Below are 26,765 nucleotides of genomic sequence, written 5' to 3' on the forward strand. Positions count from 1 at the left end.
AGAAGATAAAACTCAACCCTGAGTTCCTTATTGGAAAGGCAGGGTGCAATTATAGTTAATAAATATAATTATCTTGGGAGATTCACAAATTTGCACGAAGGCTAAAAAGTGATTAGTGCACGTATTCACTGTTCTTTTGGGGGAAAACCTGAAGTCCCCTTGCTTAAGTCTTAACAAAAGAAATCTGCAGACTTGTCCAATTTGCTCCTCCCTGCCCCCCAGCTCTATAAAAAGGCTTTATAAGAAAGCACAGAAAACATCTTACCTGTTTGAAGGCTTTGGAAACGAGTATGAATCCATTATTATCAATGAGAAAGCAGTTCAGATTCTGAAGAGAAAAAAAGAAGGAAGAAGGAATTTCAGCTATAGAGAAGACAATATTGCCTAGTATGAAAGCTTCTGCCTTACCCTGTGAGCTGCTATGATTCTGCTCCCACAGTTCTAGTGGTCTTATGTAAGGCATTACCGTTAACTCTGCCTCCGGTTTGCTCCCACCACTGGCTTTTGAATCCATGTACACACAATGTTACCCACAACAGAGAGCTAACCGCTTAGAGATTTCTAAACTTAATTTTATTGTTTTACAATCAAGCAGTATATAAATTTTGTTAAATAAATCAGATAAATCCTGTAGTTTCCTGAGAAATACGACTGTTTGATGTGTTTCCCCATAGACTGCCATTAATCTGAAAGGAAACTTACGCCACATTCGTTTTGCAATTAAGTTGAGCTGTGTACACTTGAGACATCTATTATTATTATTTATTAAATTTGCATATCATTATATACCCATAGATCTCAGGGGAATTACAATATAAAAAGCACAAAATACATAACAAAAACTAAAAGCAGCCCAATAATCTCCCCCTATTGCACATGCACAGATGAGTTTCATGAATAGGAGCTTGGGGAAGTGCTATAGGGGCAGGTCTTCACGCTGGGTGAAGACATCCCTGTCCCCTCTGTGGTGTGTACAACAATCAGCAAATGTGACTTGACATGTAGTGTGTGTGGGTGTGGGCCTGGGGAATGTCCTTGCTGTGTTTTAAGCTGCTAATGTGTACATCACCTAAGACTCTCTGATGTTTTGTTATTTCTGTGCTTGCTTACAAGTTTCCTGAATTTGATATCAGAGTACTGGTTGTACTTTTGCACTACTATTGTAGGCTTACACTCCATACTGTTTCCCCCCAAAAGTAAAGCATATTTGGGGGCTCATGCGAGGCTATCCCAGAATCCTGTTCCATTTGGCTTCATAGAGCTCATGCAGTTCTGTCTAGACTCTGTAGCATTCTTTGTAGCATCTTTGGGGCAAAGTAAACACAGCGGTGTACTGCAAGGTACAAGTCCGGTAACTCATTAAAAAAGCAACTGCAGGCTAGAGAAATGAAGTAGATGTTTTTCTGGAACTCTCTAGCTTTCTCCATAGTCCAGCACATGTTTGCAGTTTGGTCTCAGGTTCCTCTGCCCCTTCGAAATCCAGCTTGCACTTCTGGGAGTTCTTGGTCCACATACAGCTTAAGCCTGAATGAACACTATATTCACATGTTTATCTTCATAATTAGTCATAGCTGTGGTTCTCACAATGTTTTCATAACAATTAATTAAAGCTAATGACACTCTCAATACACAACTGATATTTGGGAATAATTTGGGGTACTGCAATTCTGTAAGCTTTCTAAATGGATTCTAGAATTATTATGAAAGTCTAAGTCCTTCCAGTCCACATAAAACCCTCAAGAGGTTTTCACATGCCATTTTTCAGAGCCACATTGTCTTATCAGAAACTTCAAAGATGGATTTTTAAGGCTTCGTGCCTTGAGTGCTGGACTGTAACTGAGGAAACAAGAGGTTCAGATCCTTGTTTAGCTGTGAAGTTTGCTAGGTAACCCTGGGTCAGTTTCCCACCCCACCCCTCATTCTAACATACCATGGAGACTAAAAGAGAATGAACCATATGCACCTTTGCATTTCTTGAGGAAAGGATGGGCTAAGAATGCAATAAAAACCAATGCATTTTCTTTTTCTCACATTTTAAACAGCTCTGAGAGGTTAGGCTGATTAGTGGCCAGTTAATACCATGTTTTTTGTCCCATAGGATGCTCCGTCCCATAGGACGCATCTAGTTTTTTTGGGGGGAAATAAAGGAAAAAAATTTCCCTTTATTTCCCCCCCCCCCAAAAAGCAGGTCGGGGAAACCGAACCAGGTCGAGGAACAGCGGGATGGCGGCGCTGCGCCTCCCTGCTGTCCCCCGAGCTTGTGGGGCTGGCCGATGTCTGCCTGGCGCGGGGGCGCTCTGCTTCAGGGCGCCCCTCGTGCCAGGCGGCAGGCTGCTATCCGCAGCCTAGACATCCGTGCGGGACCTCCCGCAGGGCTGCCTAGGCTGCGGGTGTGTTCCCGAAGCACCGGGCACTCTGCTTTCAGGGCGCCCGATGCTCCAGGAAGCAGGCTGCTATCTGTAGCCTAGACAGCCCTGCAGGACCTCCCACAGGGAGGGCTGCCTAGGCTGGGGGTGTCTTCCTGAAGCCTGGAAGGCGAGAGGGGTCGGTGCGCACCGACCCCTCTCGCTCTCCAAGCTTCAGCAAAAGCCTGCATTCGCCCCATAGGACGCACTCAGATTTCCCCTTCATTTTTGGAGGGGGAAAAGTGTGTCCTATAGGGCGAAAAATACGGTAATTTACATATATAGAGCCACCTGGGTTCAAATTCTGGCTAGGGACCAAACAGGACATGATGAGGCTGTAGTTTATCCACATCCCTACTTCATGGGGATCAGGTCCATCATTTACATGGGTAAAACATGTGTAGAGGAAAGTGGAAACCTGATCTTCCTGCCCATCTTATCTCTCTGCGCTCTTCCGCTTTGCTCAATTTGTCCAGCTCACGTCTGGTGTCAAAAATGAACTAGGAGAAAACTGCTTAAAGAACAGAACACAGGAATTTTCTCTCTCTTCCCCCTTGCAAGGAATAGACCCATCCACTTTATTTCTGACGGTTGCCCTACCATATTTGGTTTGGATCTCAGGCAAAGAGAATGGCCCTCAGCAATGAACCATCTCTTTCCCCCATCTGTAAAAAACAAAAACTAGCCAGGCAAATAAAAAGCAACAGGGGAATAATAATGATCCTGAGTCACAGAACCCTCAAGTTACATTTCCTCAATTATAGATCTGAACAATTTAAAAATAAAAATAAAAATAAAACTAGCAACTTACGTCATTCTGACAGTTCAAGGGACACAGACCATCCACATCACTGCACTGGAATACAAGAGGAGGAGTTAAATAGTGTCTCACTTTAGACTGCATTTACCTGGGCATCATTAGGTATTTTTACAGGAGTAAGGAGCAGGCATGTCTAATTCAGGCAATATTTGCACATCATATGCTGGTGTGTTACATCCCCTTCAGCTTTCTCCACAAGAAGGATCATTTTAAGTAAGCCTATGAAAGAAGTGTCCCAGTGGTCTTTTCAGCTCAGCTTCCTAGAGTGGCAGTTGTTCTTTATGTGAATGTGGTTATGCTGTATTTTATCTTAAATTGGATTAAGCTACTTCACCATGCCTTGTTCACCATGACTTTTCTGAAATGTTTCCAACTGAGACATACATATGCAGCTGTACAAGCAACATGAGCCTAGGAGTTTGGAACAAATACCACTCCCTGGTGCTTGCTTCTTATGTGTTAGATACATGTTTGTTACGTCATATGCTGTGTTCAGTGTGGAATGATAACTATTTGGTGCATCAAAGCAAATTTCAGTGTAGGTAAACATGACAGAACCAGAAGCCCTTGATAGTAATAGTAAAGATAGTTACACAGTGGAGAAAGCAGTGACAATGTTCGCTGCCTTTGGTTTTCGGGTAACAGTTTGACAAATGATATATGAACATTGTATAGTGTCCTCGGGCACTGTCCATTTGCTTCAGTTGGAGATCTGCAGTGAACCAAAGTTGACATGTGTCACAGCACTGAACCTAACAATACATGGAGGGTTAAATGGTGAGTAAGAAAATATTGTTGGTGCCTGTGGGTTTCATAATTATCATTCATTCTGTGCTTACTGATTTGCCCAGTACAATTCTTCCATGTGTGTTTCCTGCCATGCGTTGGATGATCAATCTGTTGTTGGAAATTACTGGAGGAATATGTTGTGAGGGGTTGCGTAAACTGTGAGTTTTATGTTGGTTGGAAGATTTTAGCATGCTACACATTAGTTTGTTATTACCTTATCATATGGTTATTCTGGGTATGGATATTGCATGTTTATGTATTTGAATATTTCTTAATGTGAATCTTCTGAAAGTTGGCTTCTTGTCCATGTATGTATTTAGATGTATTTGGATTTTTGGTATTGCAAACTGCTTCAAGTTCTGTGGATACTAAGGAGTCTATAAAAAGGTAAAGGATCCCTAACAGCTAAGTCCAGTCGCGAACGACTCTGGGGTTGCCGCGCTCATCTCACTTTACTGGCCAAGGGAGCTGGCGTTTGTCCGCAGACAGTTTTTCCGGGTCATGTGGACAGCATGACTAAGCCGCTTCTGGAGAAACCAGAGCAGCACACGGAAACGCTGTTTATAGAGGACACAAATCAGGGGTGGGGAACCTTCAAACTGCGAGGCCTCCCAGTGAAGGAAATTTGGAACATGAATCAAGTTTTTAAAAACAAACAAACACCCAAAACCATGCCCATCTGCCAATCAACTGATGCCACTCCAGTTGATTGGCAGGGGTGGGGGTGGGGGGGTTGATTCTATGTTAGCTGTTCCACTGCTATCAAACAGTATGCACAGCAGAAGCAGCAGGTTTTAGCCCTCTCTCATCAGCTGATAAGCAGGGATTAAATCCTGCTCAGTTTGGCTGCATGAATCAATTCCCCTTCTGGGAAGAGCCACATGGAACCAATGCACAGCATGGGGCTGTTTGAAAGTCCCTTTGCAAGCAGCTCCACACTGTTCTTTGAACCTCCTTTGCACACTTACTGTATACAAAGAAGCAGGTTTTAACTCCTGTTCATCAGACATAAAAAGGTAAAGGGACCCCTGACCATTAGGTCCAGTCGCGGATGACTCTGAGGTCGCGGCGCTCATCTCGATGGGGTTAAATCCTGCTCAGCTTGGCTGCATACACCAAGATCCCCTGCTGGGAATAGATGCACATGACCAAAGTGCAACATGGAGCTGTTTGACAGCCCCTTTGCAAGCAGCCCCACTCTGTTCTTTGAACCCCCAGTTTTTGAACATTTAAAGAACAGCTCAGGGCTGCTTAAAAAAGGGCTTTTAATCAGCTTATGCTGCCCTTTGAAGTCCCAACAACTGGGGCTATCACAGTGACATCAGGCTTGACAGGAGGGTGGTTCTGCCAAATTGTCAAATCTGGCCAGCAGAGGTGGGGAAATAATATCTGCCTGTCAGCTACAAAAGGTTCCATATTCCTGCACTAAATAAATAGATCTGTCTTTTTCACTTTTCTATTATTATTTTTTTAACAGAGGACTGTTATTATCTAAGATGCACAAGGGAGAAGCTGATGAAAATGTTGTCTTTTTATTAAAGAACAACAATAATTGAAGAAATCATGGAGCTTCTTAATGTGGATCAGCCATTTTTTAAAACATGCACATTAGCCCAGGAATCACATGCCTGCTCTGTGGTTAATGGAACAGATTGGGAAAATCTGTCAATAAAAGTACTGCCAAAGGCGCCCTATTGCTGTCAATCAAACCAGCAAGTGTGAAGACACATAGATGATTGAGTGATAATCACTGTGATTTAATGGGAGAGCTCCATTTTCTTTCTTTTGACCCAATTAAGACATAGAGGAAAGGGAGTGTCTGACAGTGTCTATCTTCCCAAAGCTGCTTACTCCTCCATCAGGAGGCCAAATCCCAGTTAAAATATATTTTATTAGTAAATGAGAAGTGTCCCCCAATTTTACAGAAGGGACACCAAAAAAGAAATAGATTGAAATTTTCTTACATGAATTGCTATATAAACCAGGAACACTGAAATATCCACAGAAGTATTTATTGTTATGAGTTTGCGTGGACAGGTGGAGTCCCCCAAACCCTGGGCGGCCCCTGTGTGGAGTAACTTAAGACAACGTGCTATGGGATTGTTGGTTGTGAGGAAAAAAGGCTGCAGGCTGGAAAGGCAGAAAGCTGGAGAGAGAGTCACAGCACAATGGTTGATTTCTGTTGGAATCCAAGGCAGCAGCTATGAGAGAAACAAGACCTTTTGGGAGGTGTTAATGCTGTGAACCTCTCCATCTTAGGCTCACGTTGTGTATATGTGTAAAAAACCATGGTGCCTCATTTCCAAAAGGAAACATGGGTAAGCACCTGGAACCTCGGTAAGCACCTGGGACCTCGCACCGCTTGGAGATTGAGGTGTTGCACAACTCTATTGTAGAAGCCTGGGAGAGGGTAGAAGTAGCAACCCCTTAAAAAAAAAGCAGGCTATTTAAAGGTGGGGAAAAGAGCCCTGTCAGCTCTGGTTCATTGTGCCTGTGGCAAAGATTCTGCCATATGTTTCTATTAAATATAGACATTTTCTTAATTTGTACTGGATAAAATAAGCTGTCATCCTGACTGTAACTTTCTTTATTGCCTTGTCATTGTGCATTAGAGCAAGAGGTTATGGCACCCTGACAGCTAATTTGAGATGTAGATTCAACTCAGCACCAACTGAATCCCATTCTTTGATTAAGCTGCACAATCCTGTCAGACAGGAATGCAAATATTTCCTGGAGACATGAACTGATTGTGATAATCAGATTCCCACTAGTCTGTTTACCCTTCCAGGGCCCACCTGCATATTAATTAAGCTGGTAGGCTGTAGAAATTCCATTAAACGTTTCTGATTGGCTTTGCATCATATGGAGTGTCATATCTATCACAAAGACAAAATAATGTCTTTTTTTTCCATATTAAGAAAATAGGTGTAGGCTGACATCCTGAAAGGGAGGCAGGGGTTGGGGTGGGCAAATTCTTTTTCATGTAAAAAAAAATTCTTCTCCACCTGGTCTTCTGGAAGCACTGTCTACTCTCCACAGGCAACTAAGCTGATTAGTTGTGCCCCAGCCTCCACTGGCACAAAAAAGCAACCAGATGGAATACATTCTGGAGAAACAGGTCGGTATTCTGTTCTTAGAAGCCATGTCTTAGAAAGTGGGCTAAATCCCTAGCTCTGGAAAGATCAAACTTCACCTGATGATGCAGCAAGGCTAGTAACTATTGTGAACTTATTTGCAAAGTTGTTTAGAAGTTGCACAGGACTGAATCGGACCGTGAGCTCAGCTGCATCAGAATCAAAGCTTTGTAACTCTAGCTGTTGCTCTAGGGCTGCTGGGGTGGAAAAGCTTAAATGTACTTATTCATGAAATATGTTAAAGCTCATCAGCCTCTGAGGACTTCATAGGTATCAAGCCATTTCTGAACCTTCAAACTTTTCCCATTATATGACTCAGACTCTTTAGTGCTTCTTGGCAACTTGCTTTGGTTTGTCTGCAATATTTAGGTACTCTACATATAAATGCATTCAACCCAACTCCTGACACACAAATAACACATGACTATCAACGTTTTATGAAGCACACACAGGAAGGGGCTTCTGGGAAATCTCTTGACCTTCAAAGTTCCTTACTTACATCAGTGTCATTGGGCTGGAAGATGGTAAATGGAACCATTGACACGCAGATCATTGTAGAACATGGAAGGGAAGTGGAAAGAGGAGACAAAATGTCCATTAGTAACTCCTTATTGAACCATTATTGACTGCCAGTGAACCAAGAGAAGGCTTCTTACACATGAATGGGTTCTGGAAACAGAGCCAGAAATGTGAGCAAGTTTCTTTTCAGCACCCTCAATCATCACTTTCTCATTCCCAGCTAAACTTTGTATAGCGTATAATAATGTATAACTGCACACATGTAAGGAGGCTGATAATGCCAAGTTCTTAAACTGAACTACTTATTTATGACACTTCCTCCTCTGGGAAGGAAGTTTTAGCCTCCATTTATTCTCAACTAGACAGTCATCTTTTGGGCCGGGGGGGTGGGGTGGATCTAGTTCTCAATGTGCACCTTTCCCTCAAATGTCTGTGATTATGGGATGAATGTGCTTGTTGTTGTGGTTAATTTAATTTTTCCTGCATTCACCTTAAGGTCCCAGGGTGGGTTACAACAACCTAAAATACAACATTAAAAACAGTTTAAAATGACTTACAATCACAAACATGGGGTGGGTCCTAAAAATATACATCTCAGGTGTCAAATGCCAGTGTAAAAAAGGGAGTTCCACAACAGGGGCTGCCACAAAGAATGTCCTTTCCCAGGCTACCAGCATTCCAAGCTTCTGGGGCAACGAAACTATCAAGAGGGGCCCCTCTTCCTATCTTAACACCCAATAGGATCTATAGGAAAGGAAGCAGTCTTCAGGTATTTGGGGATTTAAACACTGGTGTGGGCACGTTAAATTAAGCCCTGAAGTGAACTGGCAGCAAATGCAACCAGTAGTACAGAAAGCGCTTACAACCACAATACTATTAGATTGTATCAACAACACCCTTTCAAATTCAGCCTTAAGAAAATAGTTTGAGGCAGAACGAATGGCCATCTAGATTAGGGGTAGACAACCTAAGGTCTGGGGGCCGGATGCGGCCCAATCACCTTCTAAATCCGGCCCCCAGACAGTACGGGAATCAGCATGTTTTTACATGAGTAGAATGTGTCCTTTTATTTAAAATGCATCTCTGGGTTATTTGTGGGGCCTGCCTGGTGTTTTTACATGAGTAGAATGTGTGCTTTTATTTAAAATGCATCTCTAGGTTATTTGTGGGGCATAGGAATTTGTTCATTTCCCCCTCCAAAATATAGTCCGACCCCCCCATGGTGGACCAGCCCACGGCTGAAAAAGGTTGCTGACCCCTGATCTAGATAAAGCAGAGACAGCATGACGGAGTGCAGTGCAATCAGGATGGTAGAGGGGAGTCGGTAAACTTTCTGCCTAAAACGAAATAAGATTTTGAAGGGCTGAATCGGTACAAACATAATTCCACAATTAAATGTGTCAGCTGCAGTGGATTTAATGCCATGCCAGGCTTGTGACGTTCTGTTAACATGACGTTCTGAGAACAGACTGGCAGCTGATGCAGCATTGAAGTTGTCAAAGGATTAGCAAAACGTGTCATTTAAAAACTAATCTATTGCACCAATCTGTTTAATACACATTTTACAAAGGATTTTGTGGAAATGTGGCAAGTAAAACATTACCATATATCACCTTCTGTTTTTGCACTATACATCAGCATTCTTACCTGCTGTGTAGCCATCCAAAACTTACGCTGAAGAAATTCTAGTTTAATTTGCACACCCACAGCTATGGAGAAACAAAACAAGGAGGTTGGGGGGGGGAGAGAGAGAGAGAGAGAGAGAGAGAGAGAGATATGTTAGGGAAAGAAACTAAATATTTCCAAGCAGTCACCAGAAGAAATCACACCATTTCCAAGTGTAAATGACAGGTAAATGCTGAGTCAGAACATAAAGTGAGAGTCAGGGGTTTAACAAGGTGATGCAAAAGGAAGCATCAACTGCTGTGCTGAAGTACAGACACCTGCCTCCCACTAAACACTACCAAGATACAACAGGCTGCCAAATCACTTTCCCCTTTGGTTGCTGCAGATTATAAAAGCCATCTGATATAATCATGATTCAAAAGTGTAGTATAGGAAGACTCTTAGGCTGCAAACAGAAAATACAGTAATTCTTAAAGAGAGCTGAAAGTGGCAGGAGACAGGTATTGCTTCCCAAGTTCTCTACATGTGTTTTGTTTGTTCCAAAGAAGCCTTTAGTCCAAAGGCTTTTGGAAAATGTATAAAAACTCTGCAAAATCTTTTTACCAGAGGCAAAAGTACACAGTAGGAGCAGTGCTTGCATTTTCAAATTACCTTCAGTTCTTGGAGCGGGGAATCTTTCTCATCTGTTGTCTGCCTAAAGTCATCTCGTGTGTTCATGGCAGAGGTAAGATCTGAAACTGAGATCTTGGTTCACAGATAAGTCCCCTGGCCTTCATGCCACACTAGCCTCTTTACTCTTGGAATCTGATGCTGGAATGCAGCTTTGAAAGCGTGAAAACCATAGAGGAAAGAGTTCTGTTCTATGCGTACATTGAACCTGGCAGCCAGCATCAGGGGCAGAGTACATCATTTTTGCTCTTGGAGCCATGGTGTCAGTGTCCTTCATGTCATGTTTCTACTGCTGGTACATCTTAGAGCATTCTTATAATAAAACGAATCTGACTGTTGTGGAATAAGGAAGGGAATTATTTCCTACAGCTGCCTTCTCCCTGAATTCCGGAACATGCACAACCAGACAAGACACAAGATTCATCTGGGTCCAAGTTGTAAAGATGTAATGGAAGTAGAAAAGATGAGACTGAATTTTTCTCTGGCATTATTGGCTAAATATTCATTGAGTTACCCTGAAGAGGCAGCAGTGAGGATCTTTACAGAATAATAAAAGGCAGGTTTCAGCCTGAGTGCTAAGTAGGAGCCAGCAAAGAAACACCAGAAGCCTGGCCCCATGGGAAAGAATTGAGGAGCCTGGCTGGAGGTGAGAATAACCATGAGACATACTCTCCTGTCACTTTTACAGTGCAAATCTATACATTCTGTGTTTCCTCAAAACACAAGAAGATAGAGAACTCCTTTGTACCTACTAATTCATCAAATTGTCCACTTAACTCAGAACTGTCTACTCTGACTAGTAGTGAATCTCCATGTTATCATGGATCAAGATTGTACCTGTTCCTTATTTTTTTAATTGAAGTTTTTTTGTGGCAATTCTTGTAATAATACAAATAAAATGACATTAAAATAAAAGAATAAAATAAAAGGGAGATTTAAAATACGGAAGGGCGAAGTAGGTTGAGGTGTTTCGACCATTTAAACTGGAAAGGCATCCACAGCAGTGACCAGAGGAGGAATGACCACTGAGAGGAGCACAGATAGAAGAAATACCATGGGGCATCTGCAGCAGCACAACCCGATGTCTTCATCTGCCCCAGCTGCAACAAAACACGTCTCTCCCATACGGCTCTCTACAGCCACAGCAGGCGATGTAAGCCTCCAGTAGTTTGACTTCATCCCCAAAAGTGCACTCCTACATTGTCTTCTGAAACAGACGGATGCCAACAACAATTCTACTACTATAGATCCATCCTCAGGGATCTATCATACCCCCAGTGGGCCTTATTCCCAGGTAAATATGCACAGGACTGCAGCCTATGTCACTCCTGTGCCATTTCTCTTTTTTGACCCAGCATTGGTGAGGTGGATTGCAAAGGCGAAAAAGGTAAGAAAAAAAGACAACCCAGTCTAAAATTATCAGCAGTTGCTATGCTGGAGGGGTAGGATTTATTTATCCCCACTCTTTAATGGAGTGGGCTCACGTAACTTTTTCAGTAGTACAGTAAGGAAGCTATCAAGTCTAAAAAAAGTAAAATTAAAATAAAACATTAACTTTAAAAATAGGCTTCAAGATGGCACAGGTATTTTGGTACAGGAAGGAGTATATTATTCACCAGCGAAATCGTAGAAACAATAGGTGCATGCAACACAGCAAAAATATTCAAAACAGCAGTGCTTATTGCTGTGGAGTTGCTTGTAAAAGGAATAATTACATTTCTCCAGGACCTTGAAACCATTCAAGTGAGAACCATTTCCTTTATCACAACTAGATCATATCACTAGCCTGCAGCTTTCTTACAACTCTTGAGTGGATAATGCCAGAACAACAAACCTTGGAAGAACATGAAAGTACTAAGCATTTCATGTTTTCACCAGAAGAAATCTAAATCCTGGCAGATTCATTCCTGTGCAAAGGGAATGAAAAACATGGCAAAGAAGAATCTGTTTTCCATCCGTCCTACAGAATACACAAGTAAATCCCACTGCATTTAGTAATTAGCAGGAGGGTCAATACAATACAGTTATGTCAAAAGTGAAGATTACTAAGTAGTTAATATGCTTCATATCAGCAAATGGAGAAGGTAGATAAATGGTGTGGGCGGGGGAAACAGGGGTGTTTGTGTGCGAGTGGAGTGGGAGTAGGAAGCAAGCCAAAGTTCAGGGCTAGCCATGTAGTACATTCTTGTACAGCAATTTGTACTCAAGCTACCGATACCAGATATGGCACTTGTCACTGTTCGGGCTGCATGCATTTATGCATAGGGTGCATGTGTAAGAGCATAGGAAAAACCATGCTGAATCACAGTGACAAACCAAATGCCAGTGAGAAACCTGCAAGCCAAAGCTGAGTGCAACAGCATTCTCCCCACCTGTGATTCCCAGCAATTGGTATTCAATGGCCTATAACAGTAAGCTTCCCTTGGATTAAAAAGCAACTTACCATGTGGAAAGGAAGGCAGGAAGAAAGGAAGGTGTTCAAGAACACAGCGAAAAGCCCCTTTCAGTACACCAAACTAGCTACATGGATCCTAACCAATATTATACTGTATTAGTTCTCTATCACTTGCAGCTTGCCCTTCAAAAACATGCAGAAATGGAAGGGACACATCTTCTTTCCTAATCACAATTTTACGTAATTTAAAAGGGACACATTACGTAATTTAAAAGGGTATCTCCACCCAGGTAGAAATGTTAGTGAGAGAAGCCAGATATAGAAGGCCTCAGACCAGGGATATCCTGCTAGCAGCTTGTGGGCCAGATCAATCCCCAAAAGCAGTTTGGAACTTGACAGCCCTATGTAACTTAAATGACGACACGGGGTAACATTTGCCAAGGGTTGTAAGGAAAATGTTTTCAAAAGGTGTGAGTCTGAGAAATTGACATTTAAGTTCTCTGACTCACATTTTCTGAATTTATTTCAATAAATGCTTCAGTAAAATATCTGCCCATATGTACTTATTGAATAGCAAGATTAACATATGAGAAACGTGGGCAGGTAGGATATGGCCTTTTCCATTGTGGCATGACAACTGTAGAATGCCTGTTCAGGGGAGATGCCAACTGTCTCCACCACTGCCCAGAATCTGTCAGGCACCAAAGAATGTGCATTTCAGTTGGCCTTGGGGGGGTATATTGATTTATGTATGTAAATATAAAAGCTTGTTAGCCTAGCATCAATGCTTATGACCAAGAAGGAGGGTCACCACTCCTAGATCTTTCTTTGGTGGCAGAGTAAACCAATAATTTTGGAATGGGAGATTTCATTACATGTCTCCTAATCTGAGTAGGTTTCAGTTGGGACGTTTTGAAACATAGTAGGCTAATGGGAACCAGTTCTTGGAACCACCTTCACATACAATGGTTTTGTAATCTTGGACCCTATTACTGCAACCCATTTTTTCATGCCATCAGGATCTTGTCCATTGTCTCACTGGTTTCAGACTACAGGAAGGAAGGAAGGAAGGAAGGAAGGAAGGAAGGAAGGAAGGAAGTTGTGCAGTTCCATCTCTGAGACAGAGACAGAGACAGAGAGATGGCTCCTTTGCACCATAATGGCTAAGAAAACTGGTCCCAGTTAACTGACAATGATAACACATACAAATCCCTCAAAATCTGAACCCATTATGCCTTCTTGAAGCACTGCAAAAATTAGTTACTTAGCCTGGCTTTTAATAGCCAGTGCTAAGCCTATTCACACTGCACATAGTTAAACTTCAGAATTTGCTGCCACAAGATATAAAAATGGCCTCCAGTATGAATGGCTTTGAAAAGGGATTAGATAAATTCCTGAAGACTAAGGCTATCAATTACTACTAGACATGATGACTATGCATAACCTCCAGTATTAAAGGTATTAGACCTCTGAAGCAGTGTTCTAGTTGCTGGGGATCCTGGGAGGAGAGTGCTGAGCCAGTGTGGTGTAGTGGTTAAGTCACGTAATCTGGGAAACCGGGTTCGTGTCTCCGCTCCTCCACATGCAGCTGCTGGGTGACCTTGGGCCAGTCACACTTCTGTGAAGTCTCTCAGCCCCACTCACCTCACAGAGTGTTTGTTGTGGGGGAGGAAGGGAAAGGAGAATGTTAGCCGCTTTGAGACTCCTGAAGGGGAGTGAAAAGCGGGATATCAAATCCAAACTCTTCTTCTTCTTCTTCTGTTGTGCTATTGTCCTGCCTGTGGAACCACAGATATCTGGTTGCGCACTGTGGAACAGAGTGCTGGAAGAGATAGGCCTTTGGTCTGATCCAGCACAGCTTTTCTTATGTTCTTATGGCAGTGGTAATTTAAATTTCATTGGGTGTGAAAACAAAACCCCAAGGTGGTTGTTACTGATGGAGGCAAAGGCTCAGAAAAAGCTCAATATGGAGGCCAAGTGGCCGAAATATTGGGAAATTTTGGAGCAGGAAGGAGACAAATTGAAATTGCAGAGTTTTGAGAAACTAAAAGATAAAGTGCAAGACTGGCTTCACTATTACCAAATAAGAGAGGCCTATAATTTAGACAAAAAAAATGGCTTCCAGGTGGAAAAATCAAAGTTGGAAACAGAATTGTTAGATCCTAAAACAAAGATGCTTTCAAGAATGTATAACTTGCTGTTAAAATGGAACACTCAGGACGAGACGGTTAAATCTGCTATGATTAAATGGGCACAAGATGTTGGACATAACATTATGTTTGCTGACTGGGAACAGTTGTGGACCACAGGTATAAAATTTACGGCATGTAATGCCCTAAGAGAGAATATTATGAAAATGATTTATAGGTGGTACATGACCCCAGTCAAGCTTGCAAAAATCTATCATTTGCCCGATAATAAATGTTGGAAATGTAAAGAAACTGAAGGTACATTCTTTCACCTTTGGTGGACGTGCCCAAGGATTAAGGCTTTCTGGGAAATGATATATAATGAACTGAAAAAGGTATTTAAATATACCTTCTTGAAGAAACCAGAGGCCTCTCTTCTGGGCATTGTCGGCCAATTGGTGCTAAAGAAGGATAGAACTTTCTTTATGTATGCTACAACAGCAGCAAGAATACTTATTGCAAAGTACTGGAAGACACAAGATTTACCCACTCTGGAAGAATGGCAGATGAAGGTGATGGACTATATGGAATTGGCAGAAATGACTGGCAAAATCCGAGACCAGGGAGAAGAAATGGTGGAGGAAGATTGGAAGAAATTTAAAGACTATCTGCAGAAATACTGTAAAATTAATGAATGTTAAAATGATGTTGGACTGAAAAGAAGTGGTTTTGGTATAAGGTTAATAAGAATAGGTAAATATAGATAGTTATACGGATGAAAATGTATAGTTATAATAGGTTAAGTATAGAGCAAAGTTAAATGAAAGAGGGTAAGGATTTGCTGAAAAGACTTGGAAAACGGGAATACAAAAGGGGAGGTGTGAGGAGGTCAAGGAAAGAAGCAAATGAGATCAAAGATGCTGAAAATGGATTTATTCTTTTTAAAAAATATCCTTTTTTCTTTTTTTCCTATTTCTTTTCCTTATTTCTAGGTTGCCTTTTTGTCAACTTTCTTGTTAGCTTGTGTTTGTTAGTTTTTGTTTGTTTTTTCTTTATGTGTCATTTTTTGTATAATCTCAATAAATATTCTTTAAAAAAATAAATAAATTTCATTGGGTGTTCTGTATTGTGTTGTTACCCATCGTGAACCTTGGGATGCAGCAGGATAAAAACTGAATTTAATGAAGTCTTGCTGCAGAATGTTTTTCTAATTTTACTAAGCATGGCAGACCCGAGACAACTCTTTGAAAATAGTTTTCACTTTGTCCATGCTGCAACTTTATTCCTTTCTACCTGGTTCAATACACTCCTGTCTCCATTATTCTGACATGGCAGTTGGTTTGCCTTTAAAAAAAGGCATCATTTCATAAAGGAGGACCTGAGAGTAACCAGAAAGAGACCTCTTTTGATCTATTTTATCCTTTTAGTAAGTGAAAAATGTCTGCCCATCAAGTGCTTGTCCTATTGTTGCTGAAAGTCTGAGAGCCATTATACTTAAAAAGTAACTTCAGAACAGTCTAAAAATAATTAAAAATGGAAGTAAAGCAAGTACAATCTAAAAAAAAGGAGAGGTGGCATTGGAGGGAATGCAGTTAGAGCAGATAGGATGAAGGGTAATTCTTGCTGGACTAAGCTTTGGGAAGGGAAATTGAGGGCAGAAGAAAGATGTTTGACAGAAATGAAAATTTGCAGGAAACAAAAAAGGACATAATATGAAAGTTTTCATAGAGGTAGCTGAGCAGGTTCTCCTGGACTGATACCCAATCTACACATTATGCAGACTGAGGTGACTGACTAGGTATGGAGGAATTATAGCAGGGTGTTTGTACAGGAATCACATTTCTTCATATTGTGTCGCTCAGCTCTCAGTCTCATCCCTATCTAGGGATGCTGGGGATTGAACCCAGAGCCTTTTGCATCCAAACAGATGCTCTACCACTGAGCTATGACCCTGCCACCATAGGCTACTTTTTCTGCCAAGCTGTTGTAGCTGCTAGCTCTTTATCCAGAGTCAAGTTTCAGTCCATCTTGGAGACAAACTGTATTTTCTCCTTTCTGCTTTCCAGGTTGCCAAAGAGCCTGGGTGCTGCCTTCCACTCTGGCCCCTTAACCCCCTACTCTGTGCCTATTCCAAACCCTATTGAAAAACTAGCAGGCAGGCAGCCAACTCCTTCACTTTTCACTGTGTTTTTTATTATGCACAATTAGTCTCCTTTCTTCCCCTTACCTCCTGCTGCTTCATAACAAGGGGAAGAAAGGAAGGAGGATGCTTAAATCCCTCCTGATTATCTGCTCCTGCTTCTCAAAAAGGGGTGAAGGGAGTTCAAGCAATACAAAAGCACCTGCTGTTTCCCAAGGAGAAGATGAGGGTAATTCTGAGCTTTCAAGCTCCTGACAGACTCTAAGACTGTAGATGTTTTGAGAGTAGGTTCTGCTTGCTTGTCTGGGTCGGCTCCTTCTCACTGGGTGAGCCTGTGTGTCTGAATGTGCATGCATGCTCCCCCCCCTCTCTCTGTGTGTGCACTGCTGCTGTCATCACAGATGTACCCCCAGCTGTCACTCCACCCTGCTCCGTCTCTTCCTCTCTCTTTCTCTCGTCCCTCTCCTCGCCACTTGGCGCTTTCTCGATTATTCAGCTGACTGCCGTCCCTATTGCACACAGCTATCTCCCCTTTACTCCACTGCTGCACTTCCGATGGTTCCAGAGTCTTGGCATCATGCAGGGAGAAGGGGGATGATGTCGAGCGGCGCTTTACGAGCGCTTGCCTGCCTGCCTGCACATCGCTTGCACAGAAACGTTGGGATACCCACAACAGGGTTTGGCAACTCTAAAGAGACTCCATCCCAGCCAGCAGAGAACTGTAAGTAGCGGATCTTGTCTCTGTGGTACCATCTGACCGCTGGGAAAATTGCTTCCACTTGTCTGCCCTTTGCCATTCTGTCCAGAGGGTATTCACTGATTTAGAGAGGGATTTACGAGGCTGATGGATCAATCTCCCTCACTTTCTGTGTGCATGAAAAGGCAATTCTGAGGGAGAACACAAATGACCAAAGCCACGGGCCAGTCGTTTGATTGACAGAGTGGCAGGTGATGATGAGTCCAGTGCGGATAGTTGTGGGTAATCAAAGTCAGATGCAGAGGGCTGAAAGAAATAGTTCCTGCCAGCCAGTGATAAGGCATAACGCTTCCTCAGTGGCAAAGATAGTTATAGCCTCAGAGAATAGGCACTGTGAGGGTCAGTAGTTTGGATCGCCGTTGCTTATGCCTACCCCATCCCCCTGAATACTGGATCTTCTTGCATCCCCAATCAAGAACAATTTCATATGGAAACTTGCCCAGAGATAGATGGGTGGAGGGAGGAGAGAAGTACCACTTTAACTAGTGACAGTTTTATAGGCACAATTTCTAGACTGAGTTGGTTCTTTAAAAGAAAGAAAGAAAGCTGGGCAAAACGAAGATACGGACAAGAAATACGAAGGAAGAAAAAACGAGTATGTTTGTGGACTAAGAGCTTGTCCATAGAAAGTTCAGATGCCAGCAAAGAAGATTTTAATGTGATAAGGCACTTTCTCTTGGATTTGTTTTTTTGTGCCCCTGTTCCACTGATGCACCGCATGAGAATCATGCTACAAAACATGAACCCAGAGATGCCGTACTGCAAGAGGAGCCAAAAATAGTTGTCTCATCCCTTCCCCCCTCCCACTGCTGCCCTGGAGGCTGGTCCCGGAGATCAGTGAACCTTTGTGAAGGTGTCATGCTGGTGGAAGCAGGGGGAGGAAAAGGGCACAGGCTACCTTTTTGTAGTTTTTGATACATAGGAAGGATTTACGCAGAAGAAAGCAGGCGGCACTGAGAAGAAAAGCAGGGAGAAAAGGGGGGGAGGGGAGGGATTTCTAATCATTTCCTCTGTGTGTGTCCGCCTCTCTCTCTCTCTCTCTCTCTCTCTCTCTCTCTCTGTGTGTGTGTGTGTGCAAACAAGATCAGAGAAATGTGTGTGCTGAATGAGACAGAGTGCACACATGCATCTCTTATTCACAGCAGCCTGCCACAATGCATCCATTTCATTGCCTGTCTTTTTATTTTAAAATTAAAGTAGGAATTGCTTGAACCTCAGCTGATTTCTAGACCTACTTACCATGCAGGGTATGGAAATGTTGTTCTATGGTATTGCAGTTTGCCATAATAAATAATAATAATAATAATAATAATAATAATAATAATAATAATAATAATGTTTTAGACACTCACCCACTGAGAGCCTCATTCTTTCTATCTATCTATCTATCTATCATCTATCTATCTATCTATCTATCTATCTATCTATCTATCTATCTATCAGAACACCCCTGTTAGGTAGGCCAGTATTATGATAGCCATGTTATGTGAGGGGGAAGATAAGGTTAAGAGATAGTGGCCTCTTTTAATGGGCTCATATTTCAGATTGAAACGGGGGCTTCCAAGTTTACATATTACCCTCTTCACCACCAGTGAAAGGCTGGAAAGTCAATAGTGGTTGGAGCCAGAGCCAATTAATTCTAGTCTTGTCTCCATCTTTCTTTCCGCTGAGTTTATCGAGGGCAACACTGAGATTAAGGAGGAGGCAGCCAATAGGAAATGCTACCCACTGGATTGGTTTTAAGTAAAAAGGCAAGTGGTTGAGGGCAGACTAAGGTTGGTGGGGCACTACCCTGTTTGCCAGGGTAGTACCCTGTTTGCCACAAGGGACAAGCCCCTCCATTGTTTACCATGCCACCTTTCAAAAATCTGGATCTGAACTTTCCCCATACTTTGAGAGAGTTCTGGTAATGGGTTCTGTCCCGTTTTAGTCATAAATCTAGTCGCAAACAGGGTCAGTATATCTTACCCTCAAATAATTTTCTGCAACTTGTGAATTTCAGGAAAAAATCTTAGGAGTTGGTTCAAAGCTGGGGAAGCAGGGACAGATGCTGTCCAAGGTGCTGTTATACAATAGAAAGGGGGATACTTTGCGCACTTTAGAACACATGGACAGATTTGTCACAAAGGTCAGAAAACTAGGGGCTCCTCCTCTTTTGTCAGCTGAGGTCATTCTAGAAGCAAAGACCACTTTGCTGCTAGGGTCCATTTTGTAAGACTAGATTGTTCTGCAGCTGCCGAGAACAAACAATGTTTGCTAGTGGATTATTTCAAGTGAGTGAAGGGCCCGAGGGAATTGTATCCCAGATTGACATTATTGCAGACACTATAAGCAGTCACCATTCTACCCAAGGCAGTTAAAATAAATCCAGATAAAGGATCTGCATGGAGGAAAGCCCAAACAATTTGGTCTTCTCCTAGTAGCATACATTCGCTTTCACTCTGAAAACTGCCTGCCTACTAGTGCACTGAATTAGGATTTATGATTCCTTAATAATAAGATGTCTCCCTTTCAGTATTTCAAACCTCCATTAAGTTATTTTCTAAGCCTTCTGCAGCACTCAGATACTGTGGTAGGAGGTGTGAACATGTCAAAACTCAAACATGGAATGGTGGGTGATGTCTAGATGAAAGCATATGGTATATGATGACAGTACTGAGGGAAGAGAGGAAGTCAGTTATCGCATGTGTGAAGATGTAATAACCACATCAGCACCAAGCAGCCCCTCTGTTCCCCGAAGGCTAACATAAATGAGGCCCTCTTCTGCTTATTTTGGTTGTTGTTGTTGTTTAGTCGTTTAGTCGTGTCCGACTCTTCGTGACCCCATGGACCAGAGCATGCCAGGCACTTCTGTCCTCCACTGCCTCCCGCAGTTTGATCAAACTCATGCTAGTAGCTTCAAGAACACCATCCAACCATCTCATTCTCTGTCGTCCCCTTCTCCTTGTGCCCTCCATCTTTCCCAACATCAGGGTCTTTTCCAGGGAGTCCTCTCTTCTCATGAGGTGGCCAAAGTATTGGAGCCTCAGCTTCACGATCTGTCCTTCCAGTGAGCACTCAGGGCTGATTTCCTTCAGAATGGAGAGGTTTGATCTTCTTGCAGTCCATGGGACTCTCAAGAGTCTCCTCCAGCACCATAATTCAAAAGCATCAATTCTTCGGCGATCAGCCTTCTTTATGGTCCAGCTCTCACTTCCATACATCACTACTGGGAAAACCATGGCTTTTACTATACGGACCTTTGTTGGCAAGGTGATGTCTCTGCTTTTTAAGATGTTGTCTAGGTTTGCCATCGCCTTTCTCCCAAGGAGCAGGCGTCTTTTAATTTCGTGACTGCTGTCACCATCTGCACTGATCATGGAGCCCAAGAAAGTAAAATCTCTCACTGCCTCCATTTCTTCCCCATCTATTTGCCAGGAGGTGATGGGCCCAGTGGCCATGATCTTCGTTTTTTTGATGTTGAGCTTCAGACCATATTTTGCGCTCTCCTCTTTCACCCTCATTAAAAGGTTCTTTAATTCCTCTTCACTTTCTGCCATCAAGGTTGTGTCATCTGCATATCTGAGGTTGTTGATATTTCTTCCGGCAATCTTAATTCCGGCTTGGGATTCATCCAGCCCAGCCTTTCGCATGATGAATTCTGCATATAAGTTAAATAAGCAGGGAGACAATATACAGCCTTGCCGTACTCCTTTCCCAATTTGGAACCAATCAGTTGTTCCATATCCAGTTCTAACTGTAGCTTCTTGTCCCACATAGAGATTTCGCAGGAGGCAGATGAGGTGATCAGGCACTCCCATTTCTTTAAGAACTTGCCATAGTTTGCTGTGGTCAACACAGTCAAAGGCTTTTGCATAGTCAATGAAGCAGAAGTAGATGTCTTTCTGGAACTCTCTGGCTTTCTCCATAATCCAGCGCATGTTTGCAATTTGGTCTCTGGTTCCTCTGCCTCTTCTAAATCCAGCTTGCACTTCTGGGAGTTCTCGGTCCACATACTGCTTGAGCCTTCCTTGTAGAATTTTAAGCATAACCTTGCTAGCATGTGAAATGAGTGAAATTGTGCGGTAGTTGGAGCATTCTTTGGCACTGCCTTTCTTTGGGATTGGAATGTAGACTGATCTTCTCCAATCCTCTGGCCACTGCTGAGTTTTCCAAACTTGCTGGCATATTGAGTGTAGCACCTTAACAGCATCATCTTTTAAAATTTTAAACAGTTCAGCTGGAATACCATCACTTCCACTGGCCTTGTTATTTGCAGTGCTTTCTAAGGCCCATTTGACTTCACTCTCCAGGATGTCTGGCTCAAGGTCAGCAACCACACTACCTGGGGTGTACGAGACATCCATATCTTTCTGGTATAATTCCTCTGTGTATTCTTGCCACCTCTTCTTGATGTCTTCTGCTTCAGTTAGATCTTTACCACTTTTGTCCTTTATTATGGTAATCTTTGTACGAAATGTTCCTTTCATATTTCCAATTTTCTTGAACAGATCTCTGGTTCTTCCCATTCTGTTGCTTTCCTCTATTTCTTTGCATTGCTCGTTTAAGAAGGCCTTCTTGTCTCTCCTTGCTGTTCTTTGGAAATCTGCATTCAATTTCCTGTATCTTTCACTATCTCCCTCACATTTTGCTTGCCTTCTCTCCTCCGCTATTTGTAAGGCCTCGTTGGACAGCCACTTTGCTTTCTTGCATTTCTTTTTCATTGGGATGGTTTTAGTTGCTGCCTCCTGTATAATGTTGCGAGCCTCCATCCATAGTTCTTCAGGCACTCTGTCCAGCAAATCTAAATCCTTAAACCTGTTCCTCACTTCCACTGTGTATTCATAAGGGATTTGGTTTAGATTGTATCTTACCTGTCCAGTGGTTTTTCCTACTTTCTTCAGTTTAAGCTTGAATTTTGCTATAAGGAGCTGATGATCTGAGCCACAGTCAGCTCCAGGTCTTGTTTTTGCTGACTGTATAGAGCTTCTCCATCTTTGGCTGCAGAGAATATAATCAATTATTTTGGTACCAGGGTGCAAATTCTTTTCCTGGGTACAATTTGTCCTGCTACAGTCTCTCCACTGGAACCAGAGTCCTAAATTGCCCTCAGTAGCACCCACCAGAAACTTAGTGGTAAAGAAATAACTCCACCTGCAGCCATTTACAGCAAAATCCTACACATGTTTACTCAGAAGTAGTTGAGTTCCCAAGTAAGTGTGTACAGGATTGCAGCCTAAGTCTCTTAAAAGTAGACAAATCCTTCAGGACTGGCAAAGTGGGAGCATCCACAAGCACTTTATATACTTCAATCTTGTGGAGTCTCAAAATATGAGACCTGGATACCTTGGCCAGTTCACAAAGCATTAGGAATATAGGATACTGCCTTACATTGAGTCTAACCATTGGTCCATCTAGCAAAGTGCTGTCTGCACTGACTGGCAGTACTTCTCCAGCATTTCAGGCAGGGAGCTCCCGCAGCAATATGTAGAGATGCTGGGAGTTGAACCCAGGGGTATTTTCCATGCAAATCATGCACCACTGAGTCATGGCACTTCCCCTGAAGGCATGGGCTGTGAGGAAAGAGGATCCATTCTGATGAGCCATATGGCAGCATTTCAAAGCACTTCCCACTTCCCTGATGGTCTCTTAATTGTCCTTCTGAAGCAGTTGGCTTTAGTGTGTATCACATGGGTTCTGCACAGGCATCTCAAGGAACACTCTGGGGGGCTAGAATGTCCCCTGTGGAACCTGCTGGAGATGCTTAAGGCTTCTTCCGAGTTGTGGCATGCAGTGTGCTTATACCACAGCGGTTAATCAAGTGAAGCAAATTCATGAAGCTAATTGAGGCAGAAAGAGGAATAAGCAAAAGTCCTTTTCAGAGTTCAGTATAAATATAGTGCAATTTAAGGAGGAGGGTGAACCTTCCTCTGGGAACTTTGCTAGCAGCTGTAAATGCAGATTTCAAAAACCCCTTAGGAATGAAAAGTGGCTGCCATATTATTGTTGACATCTTTTGCTATTCCATATCTTGATGTCTGTGGTGATGACTTTATGCGCAAAAGCCCCCACAAAACACAGAGGCAGCTATCCAGTTTCTAACAGACTTCAAGTCTGAAGTGTGGCCCTTCACTATTCGCTCACTCTTCCCAAACTGCCATTCTCCTTGGCTGGCAAAATGGCTCACAGCTTTTCATATGATGATAACTCTGATCAGATGGGAGACAGGAAAAGTGAGGCCAATGGGACTAGGGTGAAGCATACTGGAATTAAGGATTGATAAACTAGAAAGCTTTCAAAGTGTCAAGATTCTCATTGTGAAGTTCTGCTCCCAGGAATGAAAGTGACATATGTAACAAAGAACTATTTGGGCCTTTTTCTCTTGTAATTTTTGGTAGGAAAAAAATTGTACAGCTGCCCCTGAAATATGCAGAAGCCATGTATCCTTTTAATGATGCACTTCTGTTTACAGGGATATTTAAATTGCAACTCTGTCACTGGAAAATGTTATGTTTAACACACACCCCTGCTAGCACACTCACCAGATTTATGAATGCTTTGTGGAACACAACTGTTTCCCACCCACCGCACCAATATCTGCACCATTTTAGAGTGTTTAATTATCAAGAATTTAATTGCTCCCACATGGCCTCACTCAAATGTGTGAGCTTTTATCTCTTTTTCAAAAAGGTGAATACCAGTCCTTCCTCATAGCACTACCATTTTGTGGCCATTTGCTTTTAAAAAATTGATTATATTTATTTTCATGGGAGGCTGATGCTATCTTTCTCCAGTGCTATGATTCTGTGTTGACTGGGATTCCCTTCCTTCCCTCCCCCAAAATCTTCCTGGCAGCAAGTCTTCTGACTATGCATGATGTAGGATTAGTGACTAGCACTTTGGTATCATGATGTTTATGCACATACTGAGGACAATTTTGTTTTAAAAAGCTTTATGTGACCCAATCACTTATCAAATATTAAGTTTAGATCTGTAGAAATTGTTGTATTGTTTTTAGACTCTGTAGGAATTGTTGTATTGCTTTAGAGTTTGTGGAAATGGTTTTATTGGGGGTTTTTTAGAACTAGCAGGTTTTGTATGTGTTGCATTTCATTTTTATCTTGTTGTATGCCACTTTGATGACTTCAGGCTGTGAAGCAGTTCATGAAGTTGTAAAATAAATAAATAAATCTAATACATGTTTTGGAAAGTTGTTTGTTTGTATCTGGACACCTGTCAAGATATCACAACCAAATTTTGCATGGTAGTTCCTGAGACCAAGGAGAAGGTTTTCTTCTATGTTTGGATACAATTGGATCAAGATGTCAGACTGAATTTTTCAGAACTGCATTATTTTAACCACCAGTTTAAGAACTGCTATGATTGTTTGCTTTCTTGGAGTTCCCAAGGTACAATATATGAGGTTGCAGGTAATAAATAATGGCCTATCACGTGACTGTTTCGGGGTAGGGGCTAGGGATAATACAGCACTATGGAAAAACTCTAAAGGTTTTTGTGGCCTATTGCATCATGCTTTGTGCTGTTTTAAACTAGCATAAACAATAGGCTGTACACATCAACAGTTTTCTTGTGATTGCACAGCATGTGTTCTGTAGTCTAAAGGTAGATAAGTGCTTTGTTTGGGAGAATAAAAATGGATTGGTGTGAAAAAACTAAAATGTCATAATAATAGTTTGTTTGGTGCAAGAAAGTGGTCAAAATATTTCAAGAATCCATGTAAATAGACGTGAGAAATTTGAAAGAATATGGATATATTTAATGCTCATTTGTTTAAGGATAAGTGGATTCCTCATAAGTACTATGTCATATTTCAGAATGGCTGCCCGAGTTTCAAATCAGAATTCAGAAGCAATGCAGTAAGAATATTTGTTGGGAATGGGGGTTGGAAGTCTTGTTTTTCCCAAGGCTCATATTGGGTCACCACCACTTTCTGATTCATATTCCCTTTCTTGCTGGTACATAATAAATATTCATTTGTTCTCTGATTTAAAAACCACACTTTCATATCTACCACAGAAAGGGTCCACACATAGCCACATGCCATTTCTACTCCTATCTATGCCATCTCATTCTGCCATCTATGACTTTCTGTTCTGCACAGCAGTCAGTGTTCTTTATGTATTGCACCGCACACTGGAGATACGCTAGCATGAAATGCCACATGCATAATGGGAACAGGTTATATGAAGCTTTTCTGACTCTGGAATTGCTTGGCCCCCTGTATGATTTAATAAGAACAGGCAGGTGTTGTCATGGAAATCTGCTTATTTGCCTCCAAGCTCAGACACAGTGCCAGAAGTCGCAGCAGGAGTTTTCTAAACAACAAATGTGCCACAGGGTAAAGGTGTGGTCTAGTAGACTGAACACCAGGCAACAAAAATGAAGGGCTAAAGCATTTTAATCTAAAATCTTATATCAAAGTTGAAGCCCATATTTAGACACTGCTTGAACCACCTCTCCCTTTTCTCACATTGCTCCTTCTTTAAATCTCTCCTTGTCTTCATGAACAATAAGTGTACTCCTGATGCACATTTGAAGACCAATTTCCTGCAATGCGCCCCCGTGGCAGACCTACCACCACCATCTGGATGCAGTCTCAGTGGGGCAGGTGTAGCATGCCTTGTCAAAGGAACCCAAAATTCCTATCCCCAGGGGGTTGGACTAGATGACCCTTGGTGTACCTTCCAATCCTACAATTTCTGTACTCCCACACACTGGCTATGTTAGTTACACAGTTACTTAAAGAAAACTCTTGAATTGCAGCTAGTGCAAGTCCTATAAGCTGGGGTCATATTACTTTTTATATTCTATGCAGTCAAGAGCAAAAGACTGTGATAAATAAATGTTGAATTGTAGCAGTACAAGTGAGACTGAAATTTTCATCCACTTGTCAGTTCTAACATTCCCACTCAATTTGGGAGCTAAAAAAAAAAATTCTGCAAAGTCATGGAATAAGATGGGCTGAAGTCATGGCACAGAAATCTCCCTGTCTTCCCCTACTCCACCTCAGACATCCAGCCAGAAAACAGAACATCAAATTTTAAACACTTGTTGGTCCAAAAAATGTTTCATCTCACTTGCTTTACATTGCTCAAATAATTTTATTTAAAATAGAAGAAAGCACCAGTAAATGCTAGACCATTGCTTTCAGAGTTCCTGAGGCTTATTTCTTCTCATAGGTGTCATAATCTAAAAGCCACAATTAAAAGTCATTTCACCACATTCTTCCTATTCCCCACCCCACCCCATTTTTGTTACACATAGCATTAAACTAAAGAAAAGCCTCTTAGCATTTGCAGAGCTGAGAATTTAGTACAATTATGTGGGGAAATGATATAACCAGAGCTAGGGTTCCCAAGCGACAGCCCTTTCTCCTAACTGC

General features: G+C 42.1%; 1 protein-coding gene across 1 annotated transcript in view; it reads right to left on the minus strand.

Annotated features, from left to right (window-relative positions):
- CACNA2D4 (calcium voltage-gated channel auxiliary subunit alpha2delta 4) overlaps positions 1 to 26,765 on the minus strand; it is a 172,063-nt gene that overhangs the window by 24,844 nt on the left and 120,454 nt on the right. The window contains exons 27-30 of the mRNA XM_082240685.1: positions 9,315 to 9,376; positions 7,648 to 7,662; positions 3,217 to 3,261; positions 266 to 328 (exon numbers count right to left, since the gene is read on the minus strand). Of these exons, the coding sequence (XP_082096811.1) occupies positions 266 to 328; positions 3,217 to 3,261; positions 7,648 to 7,662; positions 9,315 to 9,376 (185 nt within the window). The remainder of the gene's footprint in view (positions 1 to 265; positions 329 to 3,216; positions 3,262 to 7,647; positions 7,663 to 9,314; positions 9,377 to 26,765) is intronic.

This window comes from Podarcis vaucheri, assembly GCF_965113315.1.
Source record: "Podarcis vaucheri genome assembly, chromosome: 10".
NCBI classification, from domain to species: Eukaryota; Metazoa; Chordata; class Lepidosauria; order Squamata; family Lacertidae; genus Podarcis; species Podarcis vaucheri.